This window comes from Andrena cerasifolii, chromosome 16 (assembly GCF_050908995.1).
Source record: "Andrena cerasifolii isolate SP2316 chromosome 16, iyAndCera1_principal, whole genome shotgun sequence".
Lineage (NCBI taxonomy): Eukaryota > Metazoa > Arthropoda > Insecta > Hymenoptera > Andrenidae > Andrena > Andrena cerasifolii.
Window position 1 is genome coordinate 2,983,250 of NC_135133.1, and position 20,282 is coordinate 3,003,531.

General features: G+C 42.0%; 2 protein-coding genes across 14 annotated transcripts in view; one reads left to right on the plus strand and one right to left on the minus strand.

Moving 5' to 3' along the window:
* Utx (Utx histone demethylase) overlaps positions 1–8,362 on the plus strand; it is a 214,400-nt gene extending 206,038 nt beyond the window's left edge. For 4 of the 5 annotated variants that reach the window (XM_076829556.1, XM_076829557.1, XM_076829554.1 and 1 more), the window contains 4 exons: positions 42–1,484; positions 2,688–2,943; positions 3,517–3,854; positions 4,131–8,362. In XM_076829556.1, coding sequence (XP_076685671.1) covers positions 42–1,484; positions 2,688–2,943; positions 3,517–3,854; positions 4,131–4,343 — 2,250 coding nt within the window. In that variant the 3' untranslated portion in view covers positions 4,344–8,362. The remainder of the gene's footprint in view (positions 1–41; positions 1,485–2,687; positions 2,944–3,516; positions 3,855–4,130) is intronic. The other variant, XM_076829555.1, reaches the window with a different exon arrangement.
* Positions 8,363–11,681: 3,319 nt separating this feature from the next.
* Adcy8 (adenylyl cyclase 78C) overlaps positions 11,682–20,282 on the minus strand; it is a 30,888-nt gene continuing 22,287 nt past the window's right edge. For 6 of the 9 annotated variants that reach the window (XM_076829561.1, XM_076829565.1, XM_076829563.1 and 3 more), the window contains 10 exons: positions 18,884–19,199; positions 18,614–18,817; positions 17,004–17,101; positions 14,616–15,482; positions 14,287–14,524; positions 14,095–14,221; positions 13,857–13,963; positions 13,119–13,382; positions 12,821–13,049; positions 11,682–12,747 (listed from right to left, as the gene is read on the minus strand). In XM_076829561.1, the coding sequence (XP_076685676.1) occupies positions 12,834–13,049; positions 13,119–13,382; positions 13,857–13,963; positions 14,095–14,221; positions 14,287–14,524; positions 14,616–15,482; positions 17,004–17,101; positions 18,614–18,817; positions 18,884–19,199 (2,437 nt within the window). In that variant the 3' untranslated portion in view covers positions 11,682–12,747; positions 12,821–12,833. Of the gene's footprint in view, positions 12,748–12,820; positions 13,050–13,118; positions 13,383–13,856; positions 13,964–14,094; positions 14,222–14,286; positions 14,525–14,615; positions 15,483–17,003; positions 17,102–18,613; positions 18,818–18,883; positions 19,200–20,282 lie in introns of those variants that run through there. The other 3 variants (XM_076829566.1, XM_076829567.1, XM_076829568.1) reach the window with 2 other exon arrangements.

Here is a 20,282-nt window from a genome sequence, read left to right on the forward strand (position 1 = left end):
AGACGTGTTCGTTATTTCACATCCTTGTTTAATTACCCCAGTTGCAGCAAGGTGGAACGGTCGCGCTGCAAACAGGGTTCTCGGACTCGAACGTCGGTTACAACACAGCAGCCACTGGCAACAGCCAGACCCCAGGAATGCCTTACAAGTCAGCGTCCGACCCGAGCTACCCCCAGAGGCAACTGACCCCCGGCCAGTACAACCAGTACCAGCCGAATCAGTACACCGCCCAGGGTTACACTCAGATCTCGTCGACGACGAGCAACTACCCGGAAGGCTCCGCGGGTAACAAGGATCTAGGCGTGACGGACCAGGAGCTGCAGGCTCTGCTGTCGCAGAAGGACATCGCCACCTCGTTGGCGGAGGACCTGCTGAAGCATTTCGGCTCCGAGGATCTGGACGTGAAGGAGGAGGCGCCGAGTATCATGAACAACGGCACTCTGAGCTCCGGCCCGTTCTCGCCGTCCAACTTGGAGGACAGCACCGAGAAGATCAAAGAGGTGAAACTGGAGAAGATGGATGACAGCCAGCCGTCGTCCACGTCGAAGCACGACACGTACGAGAAGAACGCCGCGAAGACGCCCACCTCGTCCGTGGAAACGGTGAAATGCGAGGCGACGTCCAGCACGAATAAAATAGAGCCGTCTGCTCGAGTCGAGCCTGTCCTTAAATTGGAGAGCCTGTGCGAGTCGCAGCCCGAGCAGGAGCTTAGCATAGAAATGGACGCGAAAAATATCATCGAGGCGTGCAAAGGCCAAGGGTTGAAGGGTGTGCCGAATTGTTCCATACTGTCCGATCGCTCGCCCCCGCCGGCGCCGCCGGATCCTCCTAGCCAGAGGCTAACGAAGGAGCAGCTCCTACCGCCGACTCCCAGCGTTTACTTGGAGAACAAGAAGGACGCGTTCAGTCCGCAGCTTCAGGAGTTCTGCTTGAAACACCCCATAGCTGTGATTCGCGGCCTGGCAGCCGCTTTGAAACTGGACCTCGGCCTTTTCTCCACCAAGACGCTGGTGGAGGCCAACCCTGACCACGGCATCGAAGTGAGGACGCAGATGCAGCAGACGAGCGACGAGAACTGGGATCCCGTCATGGGCAGGAAAGTTTGGGGCTGCATCAGCCACAGGAGTCACACGACGATCGCGAAGTACGCGCAGTATCAAGCATCCAGCTTTCAGGAAAGCTTGAAGGAGGAAAGGGAGAAGGCTCAGGGTATACACACCTCGAATCTGTCCGATTCCGACTCGAAGGACAGCACTGGTGCTGTCAGGAGGAAGAAGAACGCCTTCGGATTGGCGGGTCGACCTGGCTCGAAGATGCTGCGATTTGGGACCAATGTAGATTTATCGGACGAGAGGAAGTGGAAGCCGCAGCTGCAGGAGCTGATGAAACTGCCGGCGTTCTCCAGAGTTGTGTCAGCTGGGAATATGCTCAGCCACGTTGGTCACGTCATTCTGGGCATGAATACCGTTCAGTTGTACATGAAGGTAACATACATTTGCTTTTTTCTTTTTTATGAATCTCGGGTAAGGCATTTAGGGCATCAAATTATAATACTGCTATGCCTTGTAACTTCCTGCTGTTAGAAATCAAGTTAACCCTCCGTCGGATAAACTTCTTATCACAAATTGGTCACACGTGAGGTTCACTGCACCTAGGATTTATACAAAAAGTGACTTCTGAAAAAAAACGGTTTTCGAATTTTCACAAAAAATATATAATTAAAATAGTGAATGAATATTTGTACTTATTTTAAAAATGTTCAGTTCGCTTAATATTTGTGGAATTACAAAAATATAACAAAATAAATTATTCTCTATCTATACAAAACCAAATTAAAAAAAAACAATTCACTAAAATTCGTACTATTTTTTAGTTCGTTTAATATTTATGGAATTATGAAAATATAACAAAATAAAATATGCTCTATCTATACAAAACCAAATTAAAAAAAAAAACAATTCACTAAAATCCGTACTATTTTTTAGTTCATTTAATATATATGGATCTACAAAAATATAATACAATTAAAATAGACTGCATACAAAATCAATTAAAAAAAATAACTAAAATCCGCACAAAATATAAATCTTTCACAGTGGTACTAAATTATAAATCTTTATTCCATTTAGTATTTTTCTTCAGAAAAAAAAACTCATGAAGATTAGTGTTACAGTAAACTGTTACCTACGTACTACAATATGCTTGCGTCCGAAGCGGTTTCAAGTAAAAATGTTAAATGTCGTCCTGTGTTTTTAATTAAATAATTAATTCATTTCTGCACATTAATTCTAGTATATAAAACCGAGTTTTAAATTTAAAACCCGGTTTTCGAAACTTACAAATTTATAAATAAAAACTGCTTTTTAAATCCGGTTTTTAAAAACCCTAACTGCACCCCAGCGCGTCATTTTTAGTTACCATTTTCGTAATTTTGAATCTCGTAACTTTTGACGTCTTTTTTCTAAATAGAAATGTAAATTTTGATGCGTTGAAGGAATTTGAAAATATAATTGTGGATAAAAGTGAGTTTATTTTTAAAAATTCACCAAGCTTTTAAATTGTATTATTAAGGTTTAAAAATTTACAGAAATATTGTCAAAGGCATATCCTGGGGTGCGATACACCCCGCGTGACCACGGAGGGTTAAATCACGATCTCCTTAACAGATATATTATTCACTTTCACAGGTACCTGGTAGCAGAACACCTGGCCATCAGGAAAACAATAACTTCTGTTCCATTAACATCAACATCGGGCCAGGAGATTGCGAGTGGTTCGCAGTACCGGATGCATATTGGGGCGTAATATGTGCTCTCTGCGAGCGAAATAATATCAATTACCTTCACGGTAGTTGGTGGCCTTCCTTAGAAGATCTGTACGAGGAAAATATCCCAGTGTATAGGTTTCTACAAAGACCAGGCGATCTTGTCTGGGTTAATGCTGGTTAGTAGATTATAAATATTCAGATTTATCCAGTGTTTAGTTAATTTATTGCATATCAGAAACACAAGATCAGTTTTAATTAACGCCAACTTCTTTAATGAAGTTTATGTAAATATGTTTCACGCTATATACAGGGCGTTACTCTACTGATTATACAGGCGAAAATAGAAAAATTAAGAGTGACGAAATTACGGTAAAGACTTCGTTTTTTTTTCAGAAAATTGGCTTTGAATTTTCTCAAACACGAAGCCTTTACCACAGTTTCGTCACTCTTAATTTTCCTCTTATTTTCGCCCGTATAATCACCTTCTAGAATATTCACTATCAGCAGAGTAGCACCCTGTATACAAAAGCTCGCAGAACTTTGAACTGATTTTTACAAAAGAACACGTGGAACAAGATTTTTGCAATATGTTGAACAATTGGCACGACTCTTGTACAGTTAGCAGCTCCGCGTTGGAGCGACCAGTTTGATAAACCGCTTAATCGTGTTTATTCTATTTGTATTTGAATGCGGAAGTAAAGTGGCCCAAGCTGTAAAGTGTTTTTAACGCGCGGAATTTGTTCTGCTAGGTTGCGTTCATTGGGTTCAAGCCGTCGGCTGGTGTAATAACATAGCATGGAATGTGGGCCCTTTGACAGCCCGTCAATACCAATTAGCAATTGAGCGTTACGAGTGGAACAAGCTGCAGTCATTCAAATCCATTGTGCCAATGGTACACTTGTCCTGGAATCTAGCTCGAAACATCAAAGTGTCGGATCCCAGGCTGTTTGAACTAATCAAGAACTGCCTCTTAAGGACAATGAGGCAGTGCTGCTTAATACTAGAGTTTGTGAAGAGCAAGGGCGTGGAGGTTCGGTTCCACGGGCGAGGAAAGAACGAAGCGTCACATTACTGTGGGCAGTGCGAGGTGAAGACATACCCAATTATTATTATTCATTCTCACAAAGTTGCCTATCGATTCCTCCGTTGTAAATAGAAAAGAAAACACCGTGCAGGTACTTTTTCTATCTAACTCGAAGGTCGTTGAAAGCTTTAAGTTATTGAAAACCTTTGCGATTGATAAAGTTATTTAAATAAACCACCCTCCAATGACTAGCATATTAATTTCTTCCCCGTTAACAAGAAAAATAAGAAATCCAATACCCTTAGCGACATAATGAAATCGTGTTCAATTCTGTTTCAGATCGAAGTGTTCAACATCTTGTTCATAAGAGAGCAAGAGAAACGGCACGTAGTACACTGCATGGATTGCGCGCGTAAGCAATCCCCATCCCTAGAAGGATTCGTTTGCCTAGAAGAGTACAGAATGCGCGATTTAATGGACGTTTACGACGGATTCGCCCTTCACACGTCGCTCACTACTCCCTCATCTGCTCAGTCTAGCCAATCCTCCTGAGGCTACATGCAACACAGATATTTGGACTTCTTAGGCACTCTGCAGTGACTTCGATGCTACGATATCTGTGTTCAAAGAGACGGACTTTACGATAAGCATTGTTCAGGTACCTGAGAGCTATTATGGAAAAAGAAAAAATGCAGGGGGAAGAGGAGCGGAAGAAATTAGGAAATTTGACGCACAACATTCGGTACAGTCGTACGAGAGCAATCGGAGGTTTGAGAAACAAACGCTGGCAATTAGATAGCGCTATTTGTACAAAGTCGGCTAGGTATAATGACCAATATTCGGATAACGTTGAACTTGCGCGTGTGAAATTGCTCTAGCTCTCGGGTAGAATGGAAGAAACGCCAGAAGACTACGTTCTGTAAATTGCATGGTAACCGCGCGGTAATCCTTCGACGGGGCGCCGCCACGCGACAGCCTGGCGATAAGGCGTGGCGGATGTAGGCCGCGTTTCTTATCAGTCTTTCCGTGCCACGGCAAGAGACGAAGCGAGCATTTAAGCATTCTTTGTCGCGGGCGTAGAAAACTTCTCTTCGTTGCTATTTTTTCTTTAACGGCGCGTTTCCGATCGGATCGCGCTCTAAAAATTGAAAACAAAAAGAACGCTCCCGCGGAAATGTTTCACTGCCAATTACGAATATGTTAATGGGTTACATTTATAGCCGAAAGTGATGGTGGACGAAGCAGTCGTTGACTATTGTTACGGATTTAGAGTACGATTGTAAAATATTTCGAAGCTGCTCAAACATACTGTACATTCTTCTATGGAAGCGGGATCGAGACGATTATTGATTTTTAGGAAATTCACGGGAGGATATTTAGCAGGGGAATGTTCTACTGCCGCTGACGATCAGCTCACGATGCGACCACGATAGCACGTTTCCGGGTCAGGCTTGAAGATCTTTGCGCTGACGTAGGATCGAGAGCATTTAGAAACCAATTGCCGGTTTGGTTTCCCCACAAATTTCAGGACGCGGAGGATGCAAACAGAAAAAGGTGGAGGCAGTGGAATTTTGCATTCGCGGCAAATATCATGCTTCGGATAAATCAATCATTGTGTCATTGCGGCTATAAAATATTTGTACAGTAGAAGCATATGACTTGTACAGCAATTACTAACGAGAAGGGCCTGTGATCGCGAGGAACGCGTTTCGAATAGAACGGAGCACAAATCGTAGGAAACAACGAGTTTAAACAAATCCCTTGTAAAAAAATAGCTTGAAATTTTTTGGCGCTTTAACTACAGTGGAGTTTCAGTGGATTTCTGAGTATTTTTATAAATTAGATGGGAATGTCCTGGATTACTTGTGCTGCACTCTTTTACTTCACTTTCTTTCGACTGTATTTTGATGTTGCTTTGGTCGTTTTAAACAGATTTTACTATATCTAATCGATACAATATCTTGGTACAAAAAGAAGTCGGATTTAAAAGTTGGAAAAGTGCCATTGTCGTGAGGTTACTTCGAATATTCGCATTTATTAGCAATCATATATAATTATAATTGTATAAATGAATATAGGTAAATAATAAGTATATATAATAATCATATACGATTACAAATAAGTATAAATGTCTGAGGAAACCGTATAGAAATGGTTCTCCATTCAACTTTTATATCCGGTATTGTTCATATTCAGACATTCGACGGGAAAATGTGAAATTTGATTCGACGTGATGCAGAAACGGGGAATTTATTAAAGAATAAGTAACCCCTGTAAAATTTCAACTTTTGCGCTTCTGAATGGCAAGATAGGATGCTCCCACTTAATTAGATTAATAATCAGTTGAACTCTACTGCAGTAAAGGAGAACAAAAAATTCAAAGCGATATCTTATAAAATTCTAGGATTTCTTTAAACTAATCGTTCCCTACATTTTGAAGCCGGTCTCGTTCAAAACCAGCTTCTCCTGACCATCGGCCTCCCCCTGTAAGATAGAACGCCTGTCGTGTTTAGAACGAAAGGCCAGCTTATATAGAACGGCGTTTCTCAATTTGTAGTTTCGTGAGAGTATCCACGAACGAATCGCGAGAAACGTGTCAATCGCTCTCGTCAGAACGAGGAGCTAAGAATCGTGTGTAAGATTTTATATATAATCATCTTGATCACGAAGTGGAGAGAAGAGAAAGATATTTATTAATTACCAATGAATTTGTTCCAATGAATTTTAATCGCGCGAGATAATAATTCGTCGAAAAGAAATTACGTAGGCTAGCGTCCCAATCGAGGTACTATTTAACTTAATTTCGAATACAGAGTGTTAGCGATTACCGATGAAGAACAAAATTGGGAAACGCTGATGTTTAAATTGTCTAACAGCGAGTGATCGTATTTTAAGGCAGAAGGGATGAAGAAGAAAAGAATAGCGTACCTTCAACTCAGTCTCTCGTCAATTCACATTGGCGTTTAGCAACGCCAACTGTACGTGCCAGAAACAAAAAGTAAAGAAGCTCTTACCTACCCTACAAGTGTATAAAAACGATTATGCAATTCTTGTTCCGCCGAAAAGATGTATTTTCGCAGACGCGCGAGGGAAGTGGAGAGAGAGAGAGAGAGAGAAAGAGGGCGAAAATGAGGAGATAAAATAAGAGTTTAGGTAGTCTGTACCATCGGGAAGCGGCGTATTTTTTAAAACTAAGCGCTAGAAATGCTAGTTCCGCCGAGTTAGTTAACCACGAACGACGAGCGCATTTCTCCTTTTTTATACACGCGACCAATTTCGACGTTGCGCCATTCAATTGCAATACATATATTACATATATATTCATATATATATATATTTCTACATAATATACAGCAACGGCCGTGTGTGTATATGCCCAGCTTCTGGACTCGTTCAGAGCTCGCTGTCTACGATCATTAGACGACACCCCACGGGCTCCGAAGCTCGTGGAAACCAAGAGTATTTTAATCCCATTCACACTCAAATGATCTCAACGCATATGATACGATATTGGCAGCGACGGGAACGACGGCGAAAGAATACCCTGCCAATATTTCGAACTGACTCGACAACTTCGACTAACGATTAATATATTATGTATGTATAAATATATTTAATGTAAAGGATAAGGATTAGGTAACGCGCGGAATAAAGCGGAACGGACGGCTCAAGAGCTTCGATAGTTGATACGAACTGAGAGTGGCCCCTCGTGTACCTCTCGCCCGTCACGCTGCAACCGGCGCTTGTCGATCCGCGTTCACTGGGATTCAGAATTCGTAGCAACTGTTTCTCTGGTCATTAGCAGCGCCGCGCGATGTGGTAATCCCCTGGCAAGGCGTCCAGCCTGCACCAGGCACTATGCGGCCCTCATTTTCTATTTCCTCTTAAATATTAATAAATATAACAAACCAGCAGCTTAATTTAAATTTCGTGAAAGGCAACCGGCTGGCATCTCCGCGGCGCTGCTAATGAGCCATCAATCGCGAGTAATGCTTCGAAGATGCATTCGCGTTGAATTTTCGTTAGCTGTGTGTACTGAAAATTATGTTCGTTGATGCTTTTGTTGTGGCGAGTTTGCGGCCAACTGGCAGTCTAAGTTTCTGATTACTTCGACTCGCCAGGAAGTTATTGGGTTATTCGGATAACGAAACGATTGATTTGTGGGTGAACGAGGAGCGCGGTTCACAGAGAAGTAATTTAATGAAATAATTTGTAAACGCTTGTTGCGGAAAAGTGTACATCCGCGGCTGGATATTTATAGACCTCGAGGGGGGTGAGTATCTGCGAATGCGAAAGGTGAACCGTCTGTAACTCAAAGAAATCACTTTCTTTAGAATGAGTTCTCTCTTTTAAATTACTCGAATAGCATATTTCGTAGACGTATGCTGCAATTGTGTAGGACGTTCTGGAAGTCTAGTATATAACTTCGAATAATTGGCGGTATTGTTGTTGAAGCAAAATTTCATCGCGACAAGGTGGTAGTTTTTATCGATTCGAGGGGAAGTCATTGTTTCGATGGAACGTGGCGCAGAAAAGGAAGGGGAATAAACAACCGTTTATTCGGGAAGCGAGGCGAAAGTCGCAGCGAGTTTTTTTTCTAACCGAAGTGATGTACTAGATGTTTCTAACAGCCTGCGAAAGTGTTGTGTTTTAAGTTAGGGAAGAAAGAAATAATGTAAAGGAACGCTAGGAATATAAAGTGTACTATTCAGAATAGTAGGCCGGTTAATGTAAACTTTTTAGTGGCACTTGCTCGTTTAATTGTGTCCCGATTGGTCTGCGGAGAGTTTACATTCGCTAGTCGATTTCGGTTCTTGTTTTACGAGGCTTCTGTTGACGATGAACCACGGATTTGGTTGAGCGAAGGGAATCAGGGCGGACTAGAGGGAACTAAATCAGTAGCTATATTAACTTATCGTTTAATGAAGTGTAAGTAAATGTAAATACCTGACTCGTCTTTTTTTTTTGTTTTTTTTTTTAAGTCATAGAGCAAGCAACAGGGAGAAGAATTGTACAGTAACTGCATCTTGTAATAATCACGCGATCGTTTATCCTGCACGTACACAGATCTGTGAGAAGTCTTGTATTTTGATACTGGCTATCCGAGGAGCGTCGCCGCCATTGGTTCTGTAAAATTATGCAATTTGGTATTGCGCACAAAGCATTAGGGAAATTACCACGGGAGAGCCCCCTCGAGCTCTTCAAGGATGCGCACATACAAAATTGCGTACAGTCTGAGAGGAGGCGAGAAGCAAACGAACAGAAGGAGATTGAAGAAAAGTTCAAGGGACACGCATAAAACATATTTTCGCTAAAGGTTGTACGATGGAGCTTGAGTTCTACACTTACCGAGTGGCCGGCGTTAACGTACAGACAGAAAGCAAGACAAGATGAAGAGAAGATTTATTTTTTCTGAGCAACTGAGTGTAAAGAAAAATTCATATTTTCGATGTTCGTTTGTAATGAGTGGAGCGAAACGTAGAGCAAAGCCATAGCAAATGAACGTGGGGAGGGGTAGAAATGAAGGGAAGGGGCGGGGGAAAGATTTCACGTAGCTTAAAAAAAGAAGAACTTGTAAAACTGTATTTTAAACGTGAGAAACGTTCACTGCCAAATTGTGATAAACAGATCCCACCTTTAACCGGAGCGTTTTCTTAACTTCTGATCGCATTGACCAATTATTTCCTCCTAAAAGAATAGTTACCGTGAGTTTCTGCACATTCGATATAATAATAGTCATCTATATTTTTCCTTAACGTTTAAGATATACATATATATATATTATAGCGTCGAAGAGAATAGCGTTGACCAATGCAGCTAGAATCGAAGGAAACCGCTCCCTTATTTTAAGCGTGTAGCGTCTTAACGATTAAAGATGAGAGTGGGAAGGAGGAGCAGAGGATCGTATTGATATTTTTCAACGGGCACGTTTTACCGTTTAAAGTGTGTGACATCTGGACCGCCTATAGCGCTCTTCTAATATATTGTATGTTTACGTGTACAGTGCCTTTGTATCTTAAAAGAGAGAAAAAAAGAAGAAAAAGCAAAGAAGTTTTAAAGAGACACCTTTCGCTTCCGAGGGATCAATGAGTTATGTATACACTCTCTGTTCTTTTTCTCTGCAATGCGAGCCGCAGGATTATGCCCCCGGACTTGTCCTCGTTGATGCCTCGAAAGATGAAGGCGCGCGGTCCCTCCTACGTGTCGCAACATTCTTCACATCATTAGGTTCACATTGTAATAATTACGCTAATTATATTAATGTAATTAGATTATTATTGGAGTACGTTGTAAAAGTGTACAGTCGGATCGGGTGGTCTCTTTAAGCGGGAGATCACGCTGTAGCTAGCCTTATTATTATCATTACAACTATTATTATCATGGATTATTATTACGGTTAATTAAAATATATTGTGTTTACCATAATAATGTAATATACAGTTACACAGAGCTCAACTGTGCTGTACATTATGATTATCAACATGAAAGCTGCTGCCCTGCAATTATTATTAAATTGACTTTTCCCAAAAATTGCTTGCTGCCCGATAATTTACTCCCGGCGACGCAGAGCTCGTCCGAAGTAGCTCTATTCCACTCACGCGAGAGCGACAGTAATGAATTGTGAACGTTGTTTGTTGGTCATACTCGGCACGCCGTGGAACAAATATTATTTTAATTGATTGTTTTGACTTTCTCTTTAATTTATTTATCACTTAGGTTTGCGGTAGCTTTATGTAATTTAGATAATTGATTGTGTAATACACTTTTGGACAACTTCACACTCAAACTTACATTTATATTTGTTCGATATACAAAATTAAAATAGATCAGGTTAACGAAGAACAAAATGATAATAGGTGCAGAGATAATTCGACACATGTAAGAATTCATCGATACATAAAGGTCACCAATCGCAATAGGTTCCTGAAACATCGTACAAAACTTTAAATCTAATATTCAGATGTGTGTATGGCTCCGGCACCAATGTGTTTATGGCAGAGTTGGGCGTTATTCGATTAAATTTTTATTCGAATAGAATATCGAGTAAATTTCGTCGAATATTATTCGAACAAAAGTTACGAATAAAATGATGTTATTCGAGAATAACGAATAAAAATTTATTCGAATAAATCGACGAATAAAAGACGGACGCTACACAGACAATCTGCTAACATATTAATTAAAAAACTATTGAAATTGTTGTCCTGGTTGTCAAATACAAATTGTTGTTGCATTATGATAACCAAAAATCACGTTCTGTGTCGAGTATCCTTGTTTGTAACAACCAGACATAAACAGGCTGTTATCAATAGTCGGCCTCAAGAGCGTCCGGAGGCTTTTTCGAGAGGAGGGCAACTTTAGGATGATGGTAAAGAAAAATATACCCCTCTTGCTTTTTTTCACCCAAAATTAATTCAAAATTTAAAATCGAAATTTAAAAATATTCCCTTTCTTAGTATAAATTTAATAAAGATCAGTTTTGAAAAATGAGCGATTTTTTCTCAAAAGCCAGGGGGAGATAACTGCCCCTTTTGCACCCCCTTCCGGACGCCCATGATCGACCCGGTCGCCTGCTAAATCGAAAAGCGTTCCCCTCACAGTCACGCCGCTTATTCGTCATATTTATTCGTCGCTGAGCTCTCTCGAATAACGAATAACTTCTTATTTAAATAAATCTGGCTCGCATAACGCTACAGACTTGCTCGTTATTCACAAATAATTTTTCATCAAATAAAATCGTTATTCGTTATTCGAAATAAAATTTGCCCAACTCTGGTTTATAGATTACTTTCGGACGTTCACAAAGTACACGAAAATTATAGCCCTTCTAGAGACATTCATGGCAAATGCACTTTTATCATTTTGAATTTCGATTAAGTAAACCGCATATTCTTTCTAACCACATTAACAGGTTTATTAAAATAAGGTTTGTGGATTCGTGACCATTCCGATCACCACAATACTCTGCTCCAGAAGTATTACATTCCCAAAGAGTCGTGAACGAGACAGAAGTGAGCAGAAAATTAATACCCATAATACGATTATAGATACAAAAGAAAGTTAATTTACAATTGTCTAGCGACAAACATCGTTTGCATATAAATTAACACGTTAACCAGACAGTTCGCAAAGAAAATTGTAGTGGTTAATATGTTAACTATAATTGCTCGTCATCTTTTGAACTTTATTAGGGGAGGAAGTACTTAAAACAGAACATCCAAATAACTCTCCTACTCGTGAAGATACGAAGAAATGTTTCAGATAAAAGTTATTTCGTTTCAAGGGAAACATTGCACAAATATATTGTTCTACGTGGATGCGAAAGTGTGGACGACATATGTATAGGATCGTCTTTATTCCTTCAAGTACAATGTTATACTTTCATTGTACTGATATTTATTAGTAGAGAAGTTCATCCAAAGTCTTTACAGTTGTTAACAGTACAGTCGACTGTTGTCTAGGGTCGGCGGAGCAAATTCTTCCCGAGTATGGAGTTGAGGGAATACAAATTGAAAGCTCAAATTTCAACAGCCTAAAATAAAAGGTATGCCAAGAAACAATAAAAAAATACTGCCAAATTTCTGAACGTGGAATTCTACATACAGCAAAACCTTAAGTGCGGAATATTCCACACATCCCGCACAACTCACGCCGGCCTGCTGTTCTCTGAAACAATGGTTCGTATCTCCATAAATAAGAGAGTTACTTTGACGGCTTAGTGTGAGTTCCTCAACCTGTACATCGGCTACTAAATAATTTGATGGAGGGTGGACCATTTGTGTAGCTAGGCACCAACGAATTGAAAAGAGACTCGCCAACGGCTACGCTGCGCAGGGAGCACCGGTTCCCATTAGATCACCGAAGTTAACTGCGCTGGGCACGGTTAGTGCTTAGATGGATAGCCATTTAGGTATTCTCGGTTGCCGATGGCGAATCGCTGGTGTTTGTGATCCACCTAAAATCGCAGAATGATCATTAGTGTTCGGTAGCAGTTAACCTCAAAGCAGAACAACCAAATAGAAACTGACCCGAATACGACACTTATGTTCTTCTAAGGGCTCGCATTTGTTTGCGACGTGCTTGAACGACACCGTACACAACGGCTGCGAGGCTTCGGCACCTAGTCGTGTGCTGTTTGCTCGGGCCTTGCTGTTCCATGCTACCTTTGCCTAGTACAAAGTAGGTCTCCATCGCACCCTTCCCTTTCACCTCGATGAAGCCCCTTTTCTGGGTCTGGTATCCCCTGGCCTCCAAGAACTGACAGGACGAAATAAGTGACTCGCATTCGCGTTAGAAGTTTCTTGCGACTTAGCAGTAGGTAATTACCCTGGCAATCTCCTGCGGAACTTGTATTTTCCCCATGACACCTGTGGAATCCATACGAGAAGCCAAGTTCACCGTATTGCCCCATATATCGAACACCGGCTTCCTGGCCCCAATGACGCCTCCCACTAGTGGACCGCAGCTGATACCCACTCTCAAATCGAAATTATTAAACGAGTGGATGTTCACATCCTCCAGACGAAGCCTCATGGCTACTGCGTAGTCTACCAAACTGCACAAGTGCTCCATGTCGTCTTTGTTTCTGTCCTAAAGAGAGGCGTATCGAAAGCTTACTGAGAAGCCGGATGAAATTCCGGCTTGCGTGATAGGAGTTGCTTTCAGTGATAGGACCAAGTTTAATACGTACTCACGAGTATCAATTGACATAATACCCAGGGTTTATTTCTTTGGGATTGAACGGTATTCGTGAACACAGATTTTCAATTCAGTTACTCGCAAAGTATTCGCTACCATGGAACTCAGTTCGAAGCCTACAATAGGCACACGGAAGGTTCCTTTTTCAAAGTACTCGTATGGAATTCAAATGTATCCTATTAGGTTTCGATTCTACCTGCGACGTACTTGGTCCCATCGCTGGAAATAATTGCTTGAAAGGCTTTATCGATCAAACACTGAATACACCAACTACACTACGTCAAACACTTTACGCAGCGCCAGATATTTATCGAACACTGTTCCTCATGCGACACAAGAAGAGACATTTGAATGATAAGAAATTACATTTTCACACGGATTGAGGCCAGAAGCTGCCATGTAAGTCGCTCCGACTGTCTTTATCTTTTCAATACAATGGAACCGATTCTCATCGAGGAGCTCGTCGAAATCAGCTAGAAAGAAATTATCGTAGTACAGATACTCGTCGTCGTTGTAACCAGACTACTCTAAGCGTGTTGGGCAAAATTACAACGGAGCATTAATGACTATTCTAACCGAGATACGCTAATCAGCTGGACATTACCTATGATCTCATTCAACAAGCGTATACACTCCATTCCCTTGTTCACGTCCTCTGAATAGAACTCTGTGAAGTTTGGTACGCTGGCAAACATCACGCCAACTTTGTCGCGCGACTGGGAATACAATTCCTGCGGAGAAATTCAGAAAAAAAGTCTTCAGATTCACCCTTCGATAGGAGACACAAGTCCCATACCTCGGGAGCTCGATCCTGCGTTAGAAAGTGATGAGCCACGTGGTCGGGCAGAATGTTCTTCAGGAGCTGCATATTATTGTGCCGCGACTCGATCATGTCGCTCAGTTCCCTTTCAGCCTGTTGCTTCCAGAGGAAATCCAACCTGGACGTGACTTCCACCAATCTGCCATGGTACGTGACCATCACCAGGAACACGCAGAGAAACGTGAGCATCTGTGCAGAAAGCGGTATGGACGTTCTGGAAGAAGCAGAACCGCGATCACCTTGGGATGCAGCATTTCCCTCGCGGACCCAGACCCTTCGTTCAAGATGCTTGGATGAGGACTCACAGATTCTTCTCGTCGGCAGGGATCGAGAAGAAGTCCTTGCAGACCACGAGGATCAGCACGGCGTAGGTCGACACTATGATCGTGGCCAGGGCAGTCTTCACCAGGTAGTACAATTTCAGGGCCGAGGCGAGCGCGATCAGGCAGAGGATCCAGGTGAACACGATGTACTCTGGCCGCACGCAGGTGCTTTCCAGGGTGACCTCCTCGTCGTAGTCTATGGAGTACAGGGCGTCCAACCCTGGCTCGGCTTCTGGCGGCGACAGCATCTTCCTCGAGACCACGTCCTCGTTCCTACGATCACGAGTAAGCCTTCTGTAATGCCTTCCAGATGGAAGCCCGCGGCGTTGTTCGTGTCTATAAAACCTGAAGAATTCTTTTCTTCGTCGACCTTTCGCCAGATCAGCCCCGTCGTCGATGGCCCTCGCTAATCCTATCTCGATACCGTTCGAACCGGGCACCTCGGTTTGGTTCCTCCTCGCGGAGGCGTTTCGTTGCGCCTCCAGTGTATCGTCGCGCAGGGCCGTCTCCAGGAACGTCAGTATCAACTGGTCCAGCCCGACCGTCGTCGCCACCAGACGTTCCGGCCGCAACGTCGGGGTTACCAGTTGCTGTTGCTCGAGCACCAGGGCCTCCGGGTACCGTCGGATCGACGTGGGGCACGACAGGACACCGACGATCGACGTCAAAGCCATGAGGCTGATCACGCTGCAGATGAAGAGTGTGCGGTGCTGCTTGTTGTGCACCAGCATCGAGGAGGCGTGCTGCAGATACGTCGGCAGGGTCTTGAACTCCTCAGCCATCACCAGGATTGAGGACGCCAACAGAATCAGCGTTGTCAGCAGCAGGGAGGCTAGGAGGATCGTGCAGCTACGAAGCGAGGGTGTATAACGTGGGGCGGGATTCAGACGTGGGTTGAAGAATTAAACACTTAGCCAGAGATCTTAAGGGATTATACCTACTTGTAAGGTCTGACAACACGAGCATTTTCGGGATTTTTTTTAAAAACTTGAAGTCGTTTTTATATAAACGGTTGTACATGTTTTGAAGTTCTTGTCGTTTTTTCTTACAATGCGAAATCTAAATAAACAATGGAGTTATAGGCGATCTCTCGGTAGCGTTTTTATATTTAAGCACTTTTCGGTGGCCACTGTAGTGTTAACCTGGCTCATCAGAAATAAAAAATTCGACCAAATTTAGTTAGTATATTAGATTGTCTAGTCCTTAATCGTCGATGTTTCGTTTCTGTTGCGTATTTTTTAGTTTACAATTGAAAATGGAAAATGAGATTTTTCTAGCCATTTTGTAGCAAATTAATTTTTCAGTATGATGAACGATTAAGGACTAGATAATATAATATACTGACTGAATTCCCGAGAATTTTTTATTTCAGATGAACCAGATCCAAATTAGAGTGGTCACCACAAACTACTGCAAAAAAAAAATCGGTACCCGGAGATTGCTGATTTTTCTTTTATTTATTTATATTTTCCATCGCAAAAATTACTGCAAGTAGTTTAAGATGTACATATTCGAATACAGAAAGGTTTGTGTAAAAAAGGCTTCAAGTTTTTCCACAAAAAATTCTCGAATATAAATGTTTTCTCGGACCTCACAGGTAGGCATAACCCCTTAAGGGGAGGTTCCGGTCTAGAGCCCATAAAAATAGGTGATGTTTAGGAATTAATTAAAGGAAAACTACTACATATAATTTAATGGGACTTTTTGCATTATATTAAGGATGTCTTAAGTTATAGAAATATATTTTTTGTTTTATAATTAATCATTGCAGACGACACTGGGGAGTCGTTAAAGTTGAGGCGTCAAAAAATTCATTCAAATCGGTGGGACCTGTATCTCCAAAAGTTATTATCCGATTCGACTGAAACTTTTTTTATTTTGAAGAATGTAGTTCTGGCTAAGGGGAAACCAGCAAAAATGACAATATGACAGTTTTTTTTAGAAAATTACAACACTTGAAATTTGAAATCACTTTTTCCTCATATTTTTCGTTCTTTCGACACCTTTAAAAATTATAAATTTTCAACTTTTGTAATATTTTCTGGTTCTCTCCCTAGCCAGATGTATATACTTCAAAATAAAAAAAGTTTCAGTCGAATCGGATAATAACTTTTGGAGATACAGGTGCCACCAATTTTGAGAACACTGTTTCGACAAAAACAAGCTTAAAGTTTCACGTGAGCGCCGAGTGGCCGGTTGTTACCCATGCATTTGCGGCTACTTAAATGTCTATAACTTCGGGATTTTTACGAATTTCAATAAATCCTTTTAAACACGTATTCCTAAAAGATTGAACATTCGAAAAATTAAATAAAAAAACAATCGACTTTTAGACCGGAACCTGCCTTTAAGAGGCGCGGGGAAGCTCACTCTGGTAAAATGACAGCCTGGCTGATCGCGATGAATATCCACACGACGTAGCAACAGATCATGTTGGATTTGAACATGTCCTCCCTGAGCTGTCCAAACTGCAACAAGCGACAACAGTTGTGAGGATTGAGAAACAATGTGAGAAATGTTCAGCAGCATTTGCATTCACAGATATAGTACTGGAAATATGTATTGCATCACCCCCAAATCCACGTCCTATGAAACAATCTTCGTAACTCCATGATTGATAAAATAGATGGTATGTAACTTATTTTAACCAAGAAGATATCGGGCACTGTATGCAGGCCCAGCGCGTGGTGTTTTTCTTGCGAATGCGATAAATGTCTGGCGCCGTTCCAAAAAATATTTTTTCTCGAATTAATTGCGAATATAAAGAAGAGGAAATGAAATTCAAATGAGAACCTCTCTACGATATGATCTTACTTATGCCCTAATTCTGCTTATACAAATTTGGGTTGCTTAACAATTGATCTCATATCTTTTGAGGCCTTTTAGACGCTTCTTCTCTTGCGGCGCTGTGTGCATCGCGCAATTTGTACACGCAGCTGTACTTATATAATCGTTGTGACACTGATTCATCACTGCCCAGCTCAAACCGCAGACCCTAGAAACATGAAATTCGGAGGGTATATCCCTTTTGCGACGTAGGTGCTCGATAAGAAGGGATATTTTGAAATTCCGACCCGAAGAGGGTAAAAAGGGATGAAATATATTTTTTCGGACTCATTATTTCTTAGGACCGATTAGATATCAACTTGGTTTTTACTTACAAAGGTTACTGACACAAATGCCTAAAAACCAGATTCACCATTTTACCCTAATCAACCCCCAAGGGAGTGAAAAGGGGTAAAATGTGTTCCCACGGATTTCTTAAAATCTCTTCGGCCCGATTAGATATCAACGTGGCTTTTACTTCAAAAGGTTACCCACCTAAATTTCTAAAAACCAATTTCAGGATTTTGCCCTAATCAACCCCTAGGGGTGATGAAAAGGAGTGAAATGTATTTTCACGGAGTCCTTAATACCCCTTAGGCCCGAAGCGAAGCGCGGGAGTAGTTTGCTAGTATTATATAGATACGTATTACGCAATTTTTTTGTGCTGCCCAAATCCACCCCAAGGGGGTGAAATTGACCCTTGAAAAGCCAGCTCTTTTCTGTTCATGCGTTATAACTCGCGAACTGTACGAAAGAAAAAAGTTTTCAAGCAAAAGTTACTTCTTTTTAATTAGGACAAGTTATACCACAAAATCAGAAAATAGCCGGATTGTCAATGGTCAATTTCAGCCCTTTAGAGCGAATTTGGGTAGCAAAAAAATTGCGTAATACACACCTACATAATACATATTATCCTCTACATATCCGAAAAGTTTCATAATTTTTCAAATTTCCGGGTTAGTGACCTTGTAAGTATTCGAGTGATGCAATAAATACTCCCAGTGCCGTACAAACAATTCAGCAACGTTGGCTCGTTGCTCGTCGACATTTACTGAGGACCCAGCCACTTATGGATGTTACGCCTGGTTTATGGTATGCCTGTATCACTGAAACATTCAAGCTCTTTGAGAAGAGTCTCATATTAACGTGCCCACCTTGGATTCTAGGCTCTCGTCGTTGTAACGCAAAGTCCAGGCGTTTATGTTCGCGGACCTCATGCGTTTGTTGCTCGCGGACTCGAGGCCTGCAGCCCTCAGCATCTCGGCGGAAGACGGCGCAGCTTTGTGGGCCTTCGCGGAGCCGTTCTCCTCCTCGAGGTACTCCGATTCCAGGTTACTGACCGACGTCGCGGTATTTAACTGTAAGAACAAGATATAAGCGTTTTGAAGAGTTTCGTTGGTCCCAGGTGTCAGCAGGATACGAACGTTTTCGAACGGGATTTCCGGCGTCCAGTCGACGCCAATGGTGTCGTCCTCCGTGGAAGTATTTGGCACGCTGCTGTTCGCAGCTAACGGGTTGTTCAGCTTGAAGCTCTTCTTGCTCTTGGTGGTTTCGTCCTCGGAGCATGCTTTCGGCCGCGACGAATACCTTCGCCTGTGCTTCATTGGCTCCACCTGCTTGATCAGATACGTCACCACGCTCCTCTCCTTCAAGTAGTTGTCCCTTTCGGTCCCGTTCCCCGGCTCCACTTCGTACACGTCGTTCAAGCAGTTGAGGGTGTCTTCTGAGATATGCACCCTCCTGGAACACGTTCAGTTCTTGTGTGCTTTCAAGGTTTGCGGTGGATGTTCGAACTTTGGAATGCTTGGATGGGTTGTGCACGTCTGTCTGGTTGTGTGCAGTGAGGGGCATCAGGTTTTGGGCGCTTGGTGAAGCTAGAGCGTTCAGCAGACTTCAGGATAGACAGGACTTTCAGACGCTGCAGAGTTTCATGAAAATCGGAATTTTCGGTTTAGCGGTGTTCCCTTGCGAGTGGCTCCGTTCTAGTCAATTGGAATAGCCCTTGGTTATCAGTCAGTAGCGCGCTCAGGACTTAAGGGGGTATACCCGTTTGAAGCCTCGCAAAATGTGTACGTTTTGTGGATTTTTTTACAAGTCAACGGCTTGATGAAGATTTCTCGTTTTTTTACTATCTTTAGATAGTATTGTGAACTACTTATAAAAAAAGTTTCAGTTAAAAAACTATTGTTTTTCGGAAGTTATGCATACATATCCGAAAGTCTCTCGATTTTAGACGGCTAAACGGTGGGCCTAAAAACTCGCGCTACGTTCAACCAATTCACTTCCAATTTTGCATGCAGGATCGTAATAAGATTCCACATCGTCCAGCGAGGGCTTTTTTTATTCCGATTCCCCGTTTATTATTTATAAAGAAAAAAGGGGCTTTTCCTCTTAGAAAAATGTAACTTTACCTTTGATCTCTTAGCATTTCTTTATTTTTCAAAATTTTCAAAATCGGCCCCGTTGGACGATAGCTATTGACATACTTTATAAGAAGATTTTATTGTTTTCGACTTCAGATACGACATACAGCTGTTTTCAGGCCCATCGTTTGGCCGTCTAAAATCAAGAGACTTTCGGATGTTTATGCATAACTTTGGAAAAACAATAGTTTTTTAACTGAATCTTTTTTTTTAAGTAGTTCATAATACTATGTAAAGATAGTAAAGAAACGGGAAATCTTCATCGAGCAATATTCTGTAACTTTGCTGCAACGAGAGTGTGCTGTATGGGAAGTAAGGGGCATCAGGTTTTGGGGCTCCCGCTGGTGCTACCTGCAGCGTTTATGAGACTTGAGGGTAGGCGTTCGCAAGGGGACACTGT